Source organism: Oncorhynchus mykiss, chromosome 20 (genome assembly GCF_013265735.2).
Source record: "Oncorhynchus mykiss isolate Arlee chromosome 20, USDA_OmykA_1.1, whole genome shotgun sequence".
In the NCBI taxonomy this organism is placed as follows: domain Eukaryota; kingdom Metazoa; phylum Chordata; class Actinopteri; order Salmoniformes; family Salmonidae; genus Oncorhynchus; species Oncorhynchus mykiss.
The window spans coordinates 12,458,874-12,476,763 of NC_048584.1; the positions used below are offsets into that span (position 1 = coordinate 12,458,874).

The 17,890-nt window shown below is 39.9% G+C and overlaps 1 protein-coding gene across 4 annotated transcripts; it reads left to right on the top strand.

Annotated features, from left to right (window-relative positions):
* Nucleotides 1-514: 514 nt before the first annotated feature.
* Nucleotides 515-16,925, top strand: LOC110498982 (phosphatidylinositol 3,4,5-trisphosphate 3-phosphatase and dual-specificity protein phosphatase PTEN). 4 transcript variants are annotated; one of them, XM_021575747.2, is made up of 10 exons: nt 517-1,270; nt 4,072-4,156; nt 7,136-7,180; nt 8,573-8,616; nt 8,747-8,985; nt 9,349-9,490; nt 10,960-11,028; nt 11,433-11,599; nt 11,831-12,055; nt 12,268-16,925. In XM_021575747.2, the coding sequence occupies exons 1-10, from the start codon at nt 1,192-1,194 to the stop codon at nt 12,451-12,453; spliced, it is 1,281 nt and encodes a 426-aa protein (XP_021431422.1). In that variant the 5' UTR covers nt 517-1,191; the 3' UTR covers nt 12,454-16,925. The 4 variants fall into 4 exon arrangements, with proteins under 4 accessions (XP_021431424.1, XP_021431422.1, XP_021431425.1 ...); XM_021575748.2 differs by having other exon boundaries at nt 523-1,270; nt 11,831-12,046; XM_021575749.2 differs by lacking the exon at nt 10,960-11,028 and having other exon boundaries at nt 515-1,270.
* The last annotated feature ends 965 nt before the right edge of the window (nt 16,926-17,890 follow it).

The following is a 17,890-nucleotide window of genomic DNA, read 5'->3' on the forward strand; positions in this document are numbered from 1 at the left end:
TAATGTGCAACAACTCTGAAGTTGTCAAGTATCAAAACATTGAAATGGTGAGAGCAATGCATAAACAAGTACTGTTTATTTTTGTTTCCTAGTCTATGCATAGTGAGAAGGCAACAGACAATGCATTTATTCCTCATCAAATACACCTGCAATTTGCTCCATAGACATCTATTTTATACAATGCCATGAGACAATGAAATGTACTTATTTAAAAAGGCTACATCAAATGCATCCAGCACATCGAGTATATAGTTGCACAACGCAAAGTCTCTGATTTGATTATATACATATCAATGTCATGAATCCTAAATTAAATATTGGTAACTTCCCCAATTACAGTACCCATGTCCTTCCAACACCGATTAAAATAATTAATTATAAATTAAATTGTTCGATTAAAGAGACATGTAATGATAGCTTTGTCAATGTATTCTACAATATTTTACAATTTGTCGTAGAGATAGATGTCTTTGATGAACTATTTTACACTGCGGCATAACGTTCTGTCCAATCGTAGCCCTTTTCAATTGGAACGGAACTTACGGAAGCCATGATGGAAGTTCGCGAGTGCAGCCTGGGGCTGGGAGAAACGAGTCAGTACTGGGAAAGGGACGTTTCAGGGAAGAACGGCAGGCGTGTTATAAAAAAAATAAAAAATCGAACACATTTGTAGTCTTTGAACTGGAGGCTGTCAATTTTCCCTAAAAAAAAATTGTCGGATGACTGCTTTTTTTTTCTTTTTTTTAAAAGAATTGACATGCTATGCGCTAGCCATATCTAGCTACGTGTGTGCTGAGATCGAGTGTGTCAGTCACTTTTCTGGGCAAGGAACATCGGGGAGATTTCTCTCCACTTTTCTGGCATAATCACGGCGCTTTTGGCGAAATCAGATACTTGGTATTCTCTTGAAATACAACGCTCCGGGGGCTGGATAATTAATCACCTATTCATCTGGGGGATTTTATGTGAAATTGCGGGACCTGTGAAGCCGGGCCTGTGGTGGAACGGAGTGAGGCCCTCCTTTATGACCTATCGGCAGCAGAAACTATTCTAGCTAGCGGGGCTAGCTTAGCTAGCTGTCAACGTTTGACACCAACGGGATTGAGAGGGCGAAAAATATTGGCAACATTTCATACAAAGGCAACGATACTTTCTCTTAATTTAAAAACGTTAAAGACTCCTGCCACAGATATGGCTGCAATCATAAAAGAAATTGTCAGCCGAAACAAAAGGAGATACCAGGAAGATGGGTTTGACTTGGACTTGACTTGTATCCTTTTTGTTCAATGTCTGTAATATTAGCTAGCTACAGTAATGTGTCTATGTTCATCATTGTCTATATTAAATTGTTAGCTACTGTATCCAGTTAGCTAGCTACTGTAGCTAACACATGGATGCCTATATTGATAACTTAACCTTTATCCACAAGATGATTAGCTAGCTAACGTAGTCGGTGAACATTACTTCGAATATATATATATCTATATCTCGTTAGCTAGTTAACGTTTTAAATATATAGTGAAATAATAACTAACTAACGTTAGGGAGCTAATGACACTAACCTACTCTTTGCTAAATTGCTTTTTGATAAAGGTGTCTGTCCTGTTCAATTAAATGCAGTCTTGATGGCTAAATATATCCCATAACTTGCATAACGCTAGCTAGCTAGTAGTTTGCACATCATCATGATTGAATGAGAGATTCAACATCATAACATAAGGAAAATGTATCTAGGCTAGCTAATGTTCTGTAGTTAATTGATGTTGATAATGTGAAGTCTTGATTAATTATTTGGTTGTCAACTGTAAATTGGTCAACTGGTTAGTTAGCTAATATAGCCAGCTAACTCCTGGATGGGGAACAAAGAGATCAACCTTTTGCGACGCATTGTTGCAGTTCTCTGGCCTACAAAATAATCTAGCAAGCTATAGCTAATGGATTAACGTTATATTCACAATCAGTGTTGCTGCTGCTAGCCACACAAAGACCAAAAGCATTGAATCATTATCAGCGTGAGGGGAAATGGTAAAAGTACTTGCTCATTAGTGGGATGTACCAATTTCATGGTGCTAGAATGAACGTAATCAGTAGACCTTTGGTTTGCTTGTCTTAATGAGGTAAGCTTGTTTGTATTGATTTGAACAGTGTCAGGGATAAAATGTTTAGTTATGAATGACCGAAGAAGAGCATTCTTTAAAAGACAAGTGTTCAGATGCTAGATTTGTCTGAAATGGGTCACCTAACCAAGGTATGCAATCAAATTGTGAAAGTATAGGTGCATGTCGAATGCACAAATTAAAGCCAGGTAAAGGTTATGAGCGATTGGAGGAAGTGCCGGGTACTATTGGCATGTTCAGTTGTCATGTCTTCTTGTCTTGCACTTGAAATGGTCAAAGCCATTTTTTTTGTGCCTGTGGTCCCTTGGTTCAGTGGTCTCAGAAAGCACTGTGCAAAAACTAGAACTGGAATAGGGTTAGGGCAGGGGTTCCCATATATTTTCTGCACGCAAATGCAAATTGATGTAAGAAAATGCAGGGGACCCCATTTGGAAACATTATATTCCCTAGTAAACGCCCTGTGTTCATATTCCCAAAATTGTTGTTCCTGTAGGCTGTCCCAACATATTGTATAACGCCATTGGCTGACACTAAAAGGTTGTATTCTATACTCATTTTGAAGAGAAAGTTATTATTTTGTTCGATAAGAGTACAGATTTCTTAAGTGTACCCCATTTACATTTTCCCAACCCCACATTTTGGAACCAAGGGGTTAGGATTTTCCTAACTAAGCAACTATGATAATGTGTGAGTTAGATATTGTATGAGTGAAACGTGGTATTATAGCTAAATCACTTTGTTTTGATATATCTATAGTGCCAGGCATTGTTGGTCAGTGTTTGGGAAGGCAATGTAGCCATGGTTGTTATGTAATGAATTCAGTTCTAGGAATTGGCCTTAAAATTGTGATGAGATTTCACATCAGCAGCAAGCCTTTCCCTCCACACTAGTAGCAGAGGTTTAGGCCTTAACTGACATTTGCCATTTGAAACTCCTCGTCTTCATGGGACTAGAAGAGGTTTTTGTAATGATATGTTAGGTTTTTAAATATATTTTATTATAGGCCTACATCTGTGCTATTTAAGAATATGATGATTCTACGTTAATTTCCTAAATGGTGTTGCTGGAAAATGGCAGTAGGCCTTTAGATACCTATGTTCTGGAACAATTTAATTGATCCCATTCAGTCCATTGACTATTTATTTGATAGGAACAGTTAAATGTGAGGCTCATGCTGACGTTGCGTTTGTCATTGCAGTAGTCTCGGGTACTTTTTGAGCATGATGTCATTATGATGTTATGCCAGTTCAAATGTAAAGTACGCTATCGGAGGAGTTGAGCATGTGACGAGATGGCCCGGGTCTCAGTAAATTAACAGTAATAGAATAATCATTTAGAGATCACGTTTTGTATTTCATATAGTAGTAGCCTATTTCTGATGAATTGTTTGACAAAATAGGTCATTTTCTTTGTATGAAGAATTCAATTATTTTGTGCTTGGATATATTTCCCAAGTGACATGAGGAAATTAGACCGATGTGTGCGTTTATATTATACATATATCTAAGTGATGATGTGAGTGATGTAATGCTCTTTCGGAGAGATGATGGGAAGGGCGGGGGCAGTTGGCTGTGGCACAATGTGATTTATTTGGTGCCCTTGTGGGGCCTGGTAGGTTATATGTCCGTCACTGGGTCTCGTAGAGAGAGCACCATCTGTTCCATATTACACATGCTCTGTCCTGTTCTCCATACAGCTCTGTCATGATTGGTCTGGCATAATAAGCAATGTATGTACAGTATGGTGTAAGATATGATATACGATATCTATGTTTGGGCAAATCAAGGAGTTGTTTGTGTGTGAATTTTGTTTGTATGTGAATTGAATGACGATTTGCTAGACAATCATAATTGTATGTGTATGTTGGTGATTAATATTGGCCTAGGTGTGATTCTTCCCGTTAGTCTCTGACCTCAGCAGCCAAACTGCTGGTTTCTTTGACTCCTGCGTTCAGATATTTATCCAAACATAATTGCTATGGGCTTTCCTGCTGAAAGACTTGAGGGTGTCTACAGAAACAACATCGATGACGTAGTTCGGTAAGTACTTAAAAAAAACAAATGTGGATGTCCCAGTCGAAATAATGAAGGGGTTTCTTAGAATGTAAATGAATGAAAAGGGTTACATGTAAATGAAAACAGCAGGTAGTTAAACATGTCCTAACTACCTTAACCAAACCCATTCCATAACAGAATTTGCACAAACTTTGGTAAACTAGGCCTATCTTTGGTCTCATCTTGTTTCTCACGGATTACCATTATATGGGCAACAGTGGTAAGAATAGGATGTTTGAAATGCATTCTGTCATCCCAGCTGCAGAGGCTTACCTAATTAGTCAACTGAAACCAAAGGAGTGACCTGCAAGTCACCTGTGAACTTAACCTGACCCTGGTTGTTGTATTGTCCAAACAATTTCCTTCGATTTACGCAGGCTGTAGTAGACACAGAAAGTTGCTGGCTTTTTGAAATGTGAACAGAAAAAGCAGCCTTCGTCATTTCCCGGACACTGTAGTTTTTTAGATGTGTTAACCAATCTGTTAAATAAATAAACCGACATAACGAACATGCCCTACTGATAGCAGGGTTCAATACTGCGACCAAAACAGTCGCATTTGTAACCGTTTGACTTGGCCGAGCGACACACATTTTTAATTGGTCACAAGGGTGCCAGTATTTTTCATTTTATTTTTTTACCTGGTCACGTTTAGTCTTTGGTTCACAATTAGCTTTTATTTATCATGATTTATTCAAACAGTAATGTTCAGTTGACCAACAATAAACCAACAACGGCATGGCAATGCCCCTGGGCTCAACATACAGGGGCGATTTTGGAAACCCTACGGGCCAGTCGATCATCCCCGTCAGAGGCCCGCTTGGGCCAGTGAGAAAAATATTGTAATAATGCGATTTTTATTCTAGGCTATAATTGCTAAGAAAACAGATGGATTCCCGAAGCGTTCGTTAGGTCTGTTTATTTATCACACGCTTGCTGCGCACACACAGCCTATAGATAATCTGTCAGGCAAAGAGAGCGTGCAGCTCTCCCAACAGCTGGTTGTTGCGTGGAGCAAAGACCAACAGCGGTAGTGGTAGGAAAGATGCTCCAAGTTTTGATATCTACCAGTAAATGATAAGACAAGAATGGGTATTTAAAAAGTTTGAAGTCTTGGTAGAATATTTGCCAAGTCCAATTTAGTCATCATAGAATAGCCCACCTTCAAAATAAGACATTTCCTCTGGGCTCTTTTGTCCTTGAAAAGTAATTTATGGTAGCTGATTTTAGAAGTTATACTGCCACAATATACTTATTTCGTGGTTTCATTTCTAATCAGTTTTTCTGAGGGTAGTAGGCACTTTCATTTGTTTAACGCCATTTCAATTGAAGGGTGTTGCACTAGTCTGTTGTGGTAAATCCATGTGCCGTTATTATGAGTGTCACAATATCAAATGTTGGCTTCATTCCATATAAAGTGTTCCATTACAAAGGATACCCAGATTTTTTGTGTGTGTTGCCTTCTCATTTTAAAACATGATACACTGACTAGCTACCACATGGACAGATATAATTAGTGTGTTGGGAGCATGCTGTCTATTTCGTCAGGCAATGCCCACATTATTCTGACATATTTTAGAATGTAAAAATGGCAATGCATAATGCCATTGGATAGGCCTATTTAAAAATGCATTATTCTTAGTGGTAATGCATACTTTTGTTTTTTTGCATACATTGGAGGGAGCTTTCTTCTTTAGGCTATTACAGCAATGAAATATAAAATGTAGGTCGTTGACGATTTCAATTAAGTGCTTGGAAAAGTCCTTGAAAATCCTTGAATTTGACTTGCCAATCTCTGTTTGAACCCTGTATAGGCTACTTTCTCAGCCCGCAAATGAAATATGAAAATCACCTGCTTTTGAAATTATGCACACATCATTCGCTTTCCTGTCAGGTCTTGACCCGGACTAAAGCTACCCTGTAGCTTTAAGTTGACACTGGCAAATTTACCTGAATGTCAAGCCCTGCTGTGTGTGGTGCATGTTGGGCCTATACATTACCACTTTGTGTAGCCGTTAGCGATACTAATGATGGCCTAACTGTTTTCAGATAGATGAAAAGGCAATTAAAATGTAACTATAAAATAGCCTTTATGCCTACCTGGCAGAATCATGATTATGTGCTACATAAAAGAATACTGGATTGATGCGCAAGTGCGCTATAAGAAATACTGCTAGCCCAACACTGGTGTTCTCACGCTATAAGAAATACTGCTAGCCAAACACTGGTGCTCACGCTATAAGAAATACTGCTAGCCCAACACTGGTGTTCTCACGCTATAAGAAATACTGCTAGCCCAACACTGGTGTTCACGCTATAACAAATACTGCTAGCCAAACACTGGTGCTCACGCTATAACAAATACTGCTAGCCAAACACTGGTGTTCACGCTATAACAAATACTGCTAGCCAAACACTGGTGCCCCCCCCCCCCCCCCCCCCCCCCCCGCCTTATTTTATTTTTGCAGTCATTAAGTATCATTTTGTCAAATTCTGCTCTCCTAGAGGATTTTGCAGAAAAGAACACATGGCACTTTGAAATCTTCAATAAATAAATGTTGCACTTTATTTGAAGTCTCTTTTTTCAATGTAAGAACATAAGGGCTAAGTTAAAAGATGGCTAGTCATTGTTAGCCAGGTTCTGGAAGGAATGCAGGCACATTATGGGGGACAGGCCAGGCCTTTATCAAATATAAAATAAAACTGGTGCGACCAAATCATGCGCTAGTGCCACCAGCTGAAAAAGTTGGTAGCACCAGTGTCGCCATTGGAAAAAGTAGAACCCTGGATAGTCAATGATGTAACACTATTATTGTGCTTGTCGGAGAGCCTGTCAGTCTGCCCCTATGACATGCTGTCATTACAGACTGCAAGTTAGTGTTGAAAGGTTTAGATCGGACCAGAATCTGTAAAAAAAAAAATTGTGCCGGATGGAAAAGTAATTCTCCTCCCTTTCTCTCCTCAGGTTTCTGGACTCTAAACACAAAAATCATTACAAGATATATAATCTGTGAGTACCCTGGTGTCTGACTATTTTGCTTGTGCATATGCTGTATGGTCAGTGGCGGTTGCTGTGCTGCAAAGTTATGTCTGATGCATGCAGAAAATGTCTGTGGAGTATAGGCCCGGAGGAAGAAAAGTCCTCATGTTTTTGAGAATGCTAACCGCAGTAGCCACTTATTTGCCTTTAGTCATCAGTGGTTCTTGATGGATAGGCCTAGGCATTGTGATGAAGGGGTAGAACAATCATATCATGGTAACCTTTGGCATAATTTTACCCTGGAAAGGGAATTTACGACAATGTCTTCCTCACTCAGTATGAAGTCGTTTAGTTAGTAGACTGGCATTAACCGAATGACTCACTGCGCGCTACAAAGATACTAAAGACCACAGGTTTCTCATTAACCAGGTTTCCATCCAATTTTTTTTTTTATGTGAGTAGTAAAGTATATGCCAGATAAAATGTCACGAAACAGCAAATCTATCGGTGAACTTTCCAAATGTCGACAAAACAAAATACGCTAGACCAGGTGGGATTTTTTTAAATGCACAAATATTGATAAAATAACCATATTGAAGTAAAATTGGAGTCCCACAATGATATATTGTGTGGTCCTCCCACTACAAGCTTGCAGCTTATTATGCTACAGATAAGTTAAGATGAACTTCACAGGGTGGTGAAAGTGAACGTTGATGAGCTTGATGCTCCTTTCCAATAAATATAGAAGGTCTTATTCTGGTGACATGATTATGAATTCAGGGCTGCTGTTTGACAAATAAACATCTTGCTATTTTTGTCTATAATAATATAATCTTGTATGCTATACTCGCACTGTATCTGTGAGCTGTTGGCTAAAATGTGTGTGCCAAGACCATGTGTGTGTGCCAAGACCATGTGTGTGTGACAAAAGCATCAGTATTGTTGAAAATACGATTTGGAACCCATTTAACTTGTATTTTTTGTTTGGTACATGGGAATTTAACCGCAAGTTATTTTTTACGTGCATTACATCATCATGCACAGCCTTTTATCCGCAACCATTTCAATTCTGGTGGGAAAATTCTCATTGTTTTTATGCAGATTAAAACATTTAAATAATAATAATAATAATATTCTCCTGAAAATCTGTTGGCAATTGGATGGAAACATATCTACTGGTTAACAACATTTCTCTTATTAGTGGTCATGAGAATCAGAGGGGAAGTAGACACAAAATATACAATTAACAGTTTTTCATGAATCTGTGTGGAAGTTGAGGTTGCAGTTGCTGTAACACTCTAGCACACATCAGAGGGATCTTACATCAACATGTAATATGCTGACAGATTGTACAAAAGAAAGAAGGCGGCTGTTTGAATCCCAGTATTATAACAACGTATTTTGTTTGTCCCTTTTTTATAGGTGCGCTGAGCGACATTATGACGCAACCAAATTCAATTGCAGAGGTTAGATATTACATCAGAGTGAAACCATTATCACTGTCTTTCAGGCAGTCAGTGAATGAATCAATCTTTCACTAAAAACCCACGTGTGACGCTAACTAACTGAGCCCGGTCTCTGTCTGTCTCTCTCCAGTTGCACAATATCCGTTTGAGGATCACAATCCGCCCCAGCTGGAGCTGATCAAACCGTTCTGCGAAGATCTTGACCTTTGGTTAAGTGAAGACGACAATCATGTGGCGGCGATTCACTGTAAAGCTGGAAAGGGACGTACGGGTGTCATGATCTGTGCTTACCTGTTACACCGGGGCAAGTTCCTCAAAGCACAAGAAGCTCTCGACTTCTACGGCGAAGTCAGGACCAGAGATAAGAAGGTACATTTTTTTATTGTTCCAATCTGGCCGCCCTACTGTCATGGAAACTGATCATCCCCATTTTCTAGTTGGCTCATTCAACCCCTCTGATCTCCACTCAAACTCGTCCCCAGGCCATTTTCAACTTACCTTGCTGGTAAGATAAGGGTTAAACAGATAAAATTATGATAATGTCAACACCATAGACCTGTTCATCATGGGTGTTGCTAGTATCGCTAATCTTTGTTTTAATTGTAGGCTACATGATGAATAGTTGCAGGCTTTAACATTTTTTTTTAGGATCATATAAAGGCTTGTCGTCATCCCCTTTACTGCCAGGGAAAATCTTCAGTTTCACTAAGTGTTTCTCTTCCCATTCCACAGGGAGTAACAATCCCCAGTCAGAGGCGGTATGTCTACTACTACAGCCACCTTCTGAAGAACCAGCTGGAGTACAAACCAGTGGCTCTGCTGTTCCACAAGATGGTGTTCGAGACGGTGCCCATGTTTAGTGCCGGAACGTGTAGTAAGTGCTTTCCCCTTTCCCCGCTCAATCCTATTTCTTTCCTGTATCATGTCTTACCTTGGGCTTGTGTGCTACGGGCTTTCACACACTTTCACAATGTGATCTTCAGTTGATTGTCCTGCCCCTATCCTCTGCTTTGCTCTGCACAGCTTTGGTTCTCGATGTTGCATGTTTTTTTGGTGTTTTTTTTCCCCCCGATTTTTCTCCATGCAACACTGACATTAACCACAGTGGAGTGTATCGTTTTGCAATTATGGTTATGCTAGTCAAAACAGCATGGTGTATTTTCACTGCTATTATTTGCTTGGCTCACTGGTCATTTGACTTGGCTGCATGCATCATCAGATAAGGGAGTTTATACCTTGCTGGATAGCCAGAAGATGACTACAGGCCTATAAGGAACTATGATATAACAACCCCCTTTTCTTGAGTCTGTCGTCAGTGGCTGCTCTTGTCAGCTGTGTCTGGCATTTCACCTCTTCACTTCCTTTGTCCACATTTTTCTGACACTTCCCCTGTCCCTTTAGCGGGCCCTACAGGGATGACCTATTGCCTGGGGAAAGTGAACTGAGCAGTTGCTCTGAGGTTGCACCTTTGGGCAGGTGATATTTTTTCAAAAAAGGGAAAACGACTAGGCAACAAAGAATTCCAGTAGCCTAAAACTGATCTTTCTGGTTCCTCCCCATTGTTTAAGCGAAAGACGGACAACTTACGGCAGTCTGGCAAGTTGAGCCTGCTCTGAGATTTATTTGACTGATAACAACCAAAATACAAAGAATTCCAGTTATCATATTTCTGATTCCTCCCCACTGTGTGTAGGGGATAGGCAAGCAATATATGACACTTCTTCCTGTAAATAATGAATTGACATTTTCGGGCAAATCAAAACATACTCCTGACTTTGCTCGATTTGGCAAGTGCCTTTCAGACTTTGTCAATCCCTGGCCCAATTCTGAACACACATACACACACAGCATGATGTGACCCCCCCACCCACCCACCCACCCTATGTGGTCAGTACCCATGACACAACACACAACATTTGAAGTGGTTTAATTTAATCAACACCCAAGCACCCGCCCCTCTCCTTTTTATAAAATCTTAGTGAGTAGCAGCAATGTAAAGATTGTGTTTTCTGTCAGTTTCTTAGAAAAAATGTTAGCTGATGCTTATTTAGGCCTATATGTTAGGAGATGCATTAATATGAATATTAGGATTGATTTTAAGGGCCATTATGTAATTTTTATTATACTGGTTAAGCTCCTAATAACTTGACAACAGGAAGTTGCTGTTCGCATGTGGAAATGGTGAGTCAGGATCGGTTTATGGGTGGTTGTAAGCCTGTATACAGTATGTTTGTACATAGCCCTGGTGATAACCCACCCACCCACTCCCTCCCCAAGTCCAGGCAGGGCAGCAGAACTCTGTGTTAATCTCTTTTTTTTTTTTTTTCTCTCTCTCTCTCTAAGGGGACACTTCCGTTAAAAACAAGAGTGAGCAGATTCCACATGGTTTCAGAAAAGGGAATTGGCACTGGGGTAATAATAAGCAGCTTTCATCCAATGTTTACATGTTGACTAGGAGGTTGTTGTAGATTTAGAAGTCGGTGTTTGTTGGAGTCGGTGGAACTTAATATGGAAACAATCAACTCTGCATCCTGCACAACCCAGTGGGCTGATTCTAGACTAGAAGTGCTCCCTTAAATGAGCTTGGCTTTGGTCAACTCTTCTCTTCTTAGGGCCCTTATCGCATGTTACTGTAACAGTCTTTTCTATATTTAATATTCCTGGCAGTGGTACTATGTAATTCTGTCCCTTTCTCTGCTGTCCTCTTTTCATAATTTGCCTAGATGTAAATAATAGATACCCGGTTGCTGTGCTGTGGTCTATCCACCCTCCAGGAGAGTGACTGGCGTTAACTTGTTGTGCCCCCCCCCCCACAGATCCTCAGTTTGTGGTGTACCAGCTGAAGGTCAAGATCCACACGTCCAACCCGGTGAACACACGGCGGGAGGAGAAGTACGTGTTCTTCGAGTTCCCCCAGCCGCTGCCTGTGTGTGGAGACATCAAGGTGGAGTTCTTCCACAAACAGAACAAAATGATGAAGAAGGTGTGGTTCCTGATTATATGATTTCGATTTTTATGTGCTTATTAAATTAGGTGTTTTAGCAGCCTATTCCGATTCACTATGAGGAATGTCAGGATTTAACTGAAAAACACGTTCTGATTTTGGATTGGAGTATAGCCTACATTTGTTTTGCGGTTGAGATGATGTAACTGCTTTTTGGAGTCATGTCTTGCCTTTATTCACCCCTCCCTCCCCCATGTATTTTTCCATCAGGACAAGATGTTTCACTTCTGGGTGAACACCTTCTTCATCCCTGGACCAGACGAGAAGGTGGAGAACGGAACGTTACCGAAGGAGCAGGAAGGAATCCAAACCACAGGAGGAACGGGAGACAACGACAAGGAATGCCTGATCCTCTCACTGACGAAGAACGACCTGGACAAGGCCAACAAGGATAAAGCAAACAGATACTTCTCCCCCAACTTCAAGGTCAGTCAGGTGATTGAGACTTAATTTCATTGGGGGGGGGGGTACCCTTTTTATTAGTAATTGGGAAATAATTTGACTGTGCCAATGTAATTGCTCTCATGAACTTTTGCCACAGTTCATAAGAGCAAATAATTGTAATTAGATTCAAATGTTTCCGCTTGGTATGGCTCTTGTTACCATGTTTCAGAATGTGGATAATGATGTTTTCTCTGGTATTACAGGTGAAGCTGTACTTTACCAAGACTGTGGAGGACCCCTTCAACTCCGAGGCCAGCACTTCCACCTCGGTAACGCCAGACGTTAGTGACAACGAGCCTGACCATTACCGATACTCTGACACCACAGACTCTGACCCAGAGAATGAACCGTTCGACGAGGAGCAACTCACACAAATAACAAAAGTGTGAGAGATTTCTATGGGATGTGAAAAAGAAAAAGAGGAAAAAAAATACTGCTTTCAGAGGGAAAAAAGGAGAACTTGAATATAAACTGAAAACCAAGTACTTTTTTCCTCACCAACCTATGGCAGCAAGACATTTGCGTCATGGAAAATGCCACCAATTTAAGAACAATAATGCTGACCAATTTTATTTTATTTTTTTACTTTTTTGCCCCGCCCCCACTCTTTCATCCGAAAAGTATTGACACCGTTGTTGAGTGGAAAAAGGTTCAGTAGCTGTAATGTAATATACCTTTTTTTTTGTTGTCAAAGACTAGAGAAGATTTCCACGATCAGGAGATGGGAGATCTGGTATTGGAGAGGCTTATTGGAAATCTACATTTGGCTGCTCCATCTCCTTGTGGAAACCAAGGCCAGTGCTTCTGTCACTTTCTCCCCCTTCATCCATTGTCCTCCACCACGCCCTTACCCCCCCCCCTCATCCTACCTACTGTGAATGCTCCTTGTGCTTTTTGCAGGCTGTCTCACATGAGTTTGTGCAGTATAAACTGCATGTTAGAATTTCTCCAGTTGAATTTTGATTATTGTTATTGTCATTATTATTAAGCTACATGACATCTAACCAATGTCCATTCCTTCTACCATTTCTGTTCAAGGTATGCAGAAAAGCAGTATCCCGTGTATTGTTGATGTTTTTATGTTAAGATAAATAATATAACAGAGAACTGCAGGGAAGCCAGTGTTGCAATAACGTTAACACTATAGTTAAACGACAAACAGTGTGCATGTTATTGGAATCGATGTCCATCTTGTTTAATAAATTGTATACAATGTTTTTCAACAACAAAAAAACGAAGATTTCTAAAGTCATTTAAGATCTGATTGTATTTAGCCAGGAGGTCAAAAATGACATACTTTATTCTCATGGTATCTGCAGGCATGATTTCAGTCTTTTGGCAAGCCATTTAGAATGGCCTTGTGTTTTTATGATACAGTACATGGCGTTTCCCCTCATTTTAATGGTAACCAGATAGTTTTGGGGATCATCACAGAAGACAATAGTATAGAGTGCTGACTGACTTGATGGTTCATGTTTTGAATCGGTGACTACTTCAGTGTGTCATGTGCTTATAGAGGGGTAAGCTGTTCCAAATGTGTACCTTTTAACATGCCGTACTAGAACATGTATCAAAACCTGCATTAGTGATTGTGTCGGTTTCTCCTCAGTCTCTAGAAAGTGTCGTTTTTTGTTGTTGTTGTTGACAAACTGCACTTTTGTCATCTTAATATGTGTCTGGACACACCAGAAGTGGTGGTGATGGTGACCTACTCTGAGTTCAGTAAGGCCCATAGGCTTAGAGATGATGCTTGGTCAGAGACCGTGGGAGCAGAGGTATTGAATGTAAAGCGTTGTCTCTGAACCGATCCAAGGGTGTTAATGCAGGTTTTGATCAACCCAGGAGTGGATAATATGTGAACTTAGGCGCTCTAGGTATCTTTCTCTTGTGAAATCAGATCTTTGGCTCCTTGACTGACTTGTTTGCAGCCTTATCGTACTTGGTCCAATGAGATCCGGGATCACTTGTTGGCAATTCCACAGAAACCGAGTGATGCTGAGACTCAAATTGTTCACTTTATATGTCAAACAAAAACCAAATGATTGGAAAGTTCAACAAACCATACAACTCTATGCACAAGGACTACTTAACGATTTCCACAGAAAATGTTACAAAAACACATTTACTTGAAGGACAAGTGCAGATGTAAAGTTTGGTAACAGAATGATTGCACCAACATCACAAATCATTCTGTTACCAAGCTTTTCCTTCAAGTAAATGTGTTTTTGTAAAATTCAGTGGAAATGAAGTAGTCCTTGTCCATAGACTTGTATTGTTTGTTTAACTTTGCAATCATTGGTTTTTGTTTGACATTCTAAGTGAAAACTCTTAAGACTCTGCATCACTCTGTTACCGTGGAGTTGCACTTGTATATCCAACAAAAGGTGCTTACAAACTGCCAAACTGCATACTTAAGATCAATAATAACAACAGAGCCAAGAATCTGTTCCAATCATATGGTGCAAGTCATTTCAGTGGCACACACTACTTCTGTGTGTGAGAACTGTTAACGTGCACGCCCACGTGCATACTTCTGCAGTCGCTGTCCCTACCTGGCTGGGGTTCTTTTTCAGTTTTTTTGTTCTGTTCTTTTCCTTTTTACAAACAGGTTTCATTTCGTGGAGGAATGAGAATAGTGCAGCTACAGATTTTACAGAAAGTCTTGTGCTTTGCTTCAGAAATATATACAAATCCCTAAACTATATGAGCATATTTAATTATGCATAATTTCTTTTAAGCATGCCAAAAAAAAAAAAATGTAACACCTGTCCTGTGGCATGCTACGGGCCAGACCAAAAATCTTCAGTCTCTTGGGCAGGAATCTTCAGTGGGTAGTGATGTAAGCTGCCTTTTCTTGTACTTTTGACATTAAGGCTTCCCTCTTTTCACAACCCCATCACACATTCTGTTTTATCTCGACTTGTTTTTTTTAGAATACTTTCCCTAGGTGTCGAAAGGAGACACTTCTTCATTGCAAAATGTACACTAGCTAACCCAGGAACACTTAATCTAGATGTTATATTTTTGTTTACATTTTATTACTTCACTGAAAACCTGCCAAAAGTAAGCTTATTTTATTCAACATTTTCTTTGTTCTTGGAGGCGGGGCCTATGGAGGTATTCTTTGCCTTACTTGAAGTTGACAATGCTTACTCTGCTACTGCTTTGAAATCTACCATTCTGCCCAAGCACTGACTTGATAGTTCAAGTACTTATTTAAAGCTACTATTAATAGAGCAACATATTGTACTAGACTTTTGCACTGTTACAGGTTTTTGCAGGGTTTCAGTCAGTGGTCCACAGTATTTCCCCCCCCCCCCCCCCCCCCCCCCTCCGTTGTTCCCCTCAGTAAAACAAATGCCTTGCAATCAGTGAAAGAAGGTGGAATAATATGGCTAGTTGTACCTTAATCTTGTATCCATGCATCCCCCCATAGAAACCAAAAGGTGTTTGAATGAAAAATGTCCTGACCCTTTTATTATATAAAAATGAAAACAATCTGGAGGAAAAAAATGAATAAACTATTTATGACAGTATTCTGTTAGACACTCTGCAGGTGGTATTTATTTTTAGCCCGATTAGTAGATCTGGATCATATGCTTACTATTTTGGATGTTCAGCAGCTTAAATGTATGAATCTATTCAAGGGCATCCCTGTTAACGAGCTTATTTTAAAGTAACTGTCCAGTGAAATTCAAACTTTTTCAAAAGTTAACTCCTATCCATATAATGTTGACTTGTCTTATACTCATTTGTGGCAAAAGCATACATTGGAGGAAAAAAATACTCAACACCTAAAAGTTGTCTCAGACTGTTTAAAAAAATGCTTGCCATTTCCTCATAGAGAATGTCATCCTGCCTTATTGGCTGAGCTGTCCAATCAGCTGTCTACTTTCATTTGATATTTTTAATGACCGGTATATGCCCACACCGTTCTGTTGGGGTACGCCCACACCATTCCAACAACCATTTTTGTAAGGAAAAGTACTTCACTCATTGTAATATAATTATAGGACATCATTCGTAGAAATCTGGAAACACTGGACAGTTACTTCAAGTTAAGGCCATAAGCCATCCCCTAGACATCTGTAGCCCCACTTGAAAAACATTTTGCCACAGTACCTTAACATAAAGTACAAATATAGTAAAGGGGAAACCTACGGGAACCATTTTTATATGGCACGGGCTAAAACCTGTGTGGAGTTCACAGGCAGCATCAAAAATTAAGTTTCAGCTCTAAAAAATAATTAAAATCATCTTAAAGGTGCCAGTGTGTAAGATTCATGTCACTCGTTTTTAGCTGATTTGTGCAATATGTTATGATGCCTGTCTGTGGTTGCCACAAAGTGCCTCTTGTTTACTATTTGAGAAAAATAAATAAAAAAACGTTTAAAAAAAAAAAGTGCTTGTTAAATACTGTTGTAGGACATGTCATGCATGCAGATGAAAGGGGTGCAATAAATCAAAATAGGCTTTACCTGCAAAAGTGGGCAGGGCTAGCTGCCTGGCTCCTGCCTCTCGCCATTTTTTTTATTTTTAGGATTTTTTTTCTCCCTGGGTTTAATTTTGTGCAAAGGTATGTTAACTCACTCTATTTTCAGTCTTAAAAAAAAAAAAAACACACAAAAAAAAATAGCCTTATTCCATTTCAGCCTGTTCGGATACTATTGTGCTGTGCAACAGTTGCTCTGTGTGTAATGCTATGCACTGAGAATACACAACCAACAATGTACGGAAAGACTTGTACAGGTTATAATTATGCTCATACAAATCAGATGTCTGTTTGTTATTGTATGTGTAAACTGCCCATTATCTTAGTGTTATAAACTTCACGTAAGTCCAATAAAGTCTCATTCTTGTCTGTTTGTGTGAGATACCTGATTTGTGATCCACCGTTATCTTATGCTGACCAGTAAGATGAGAATTATTCATCTCCATTATTAAAAGGTGCTGCATGGTCAATCCGACATCTGCATTGACAGCGTTTACGGTGATACGGCCTCAGCAGATAGCAGGGCATTCATGTTTCGTGGCGTTGAGCAGAGCTGTTGTCAAGGAAGGGAGTTTGTGTTTATACAGGACTTCCCACCCCCTACCTACAATCAACCAATCATGTCAATGCGGAGCTATACGTAGCCTTTCCGCATTGTTGGAAAATTTGGGAGGCGCACGGCGACGCGGTACAGAGCTCAATTTGGCCTCTGCATGGCAACGGAGGAGGTCCGTGCAATTGCATCACACCCTCCATACGGAGACTCCGGACAGATTTTCGTATCAAGCATAACTTTGCTTTTAGATGAAAGGTGTTAATTAGAGAAGTATCCTATTATGGTCCTTGACACATCAAATGATCATTAAGTATGTTGATGCATTCTGATTCAAGTTGAACTGGATAATGAACAGTACTACTAGCTATGGAGAAGAGGGTTGTAGGATGACCATGAGTGTGAGCTTGTGTGCAAAGCCTCTAGGTCCCAGGGCTGGGACAGACATGGTCATTGTGGCGTCACATTCTCTCAAGGCTGGGAAATGTTTACTGCTGTGTGTAAATAGCTTGCTTTTAAGATGCCAGAAGTTTGTGAGAAGTCATGTCGATGGTCTCGCTTAGTCAATCTATGAGTGGGATAATGAATTGGTGTATATACTCTGACTGCAAGCCCTGTAAATCTGAATGACCTCTGTTTTGGAAACATTAAGACTCCTTATCCAAAAAAGAATGGTGCCATCACCGTACTTTAAGTATGATCTGATAATAGAATACAGATGACATTTCATGATGCCTTCAAGGACAGTGCTGGGATATTGAGCACATTCATTGCTTGGTAA

Excerpts from the sequence above, each read along its gene's own strand:
- LOC110498982 (XM_021575747.2), top strand. The coding sequence starts at position 1,192 with ATGGCTGCAATCATAAAAGAAATTGTCAGCCGAAACAAAAGGAGATAC. Across the intron at positions 9,491-10,959 it reads GTTTAGTGCCGGAACGTGTA|GGGACACTTCCGTTAAAAAC; the intron begins GTAAGTGCTTTC and ends TCTCTCTCTAAG. Across the intron at positions 11,029-11,432 it reads AAAAGGGAATTGGCACTGGG|ATCCTCAGTTTGTGGTGTAC; the intron begins GTAATAATAAGC and ends CCCCCCCCACAG.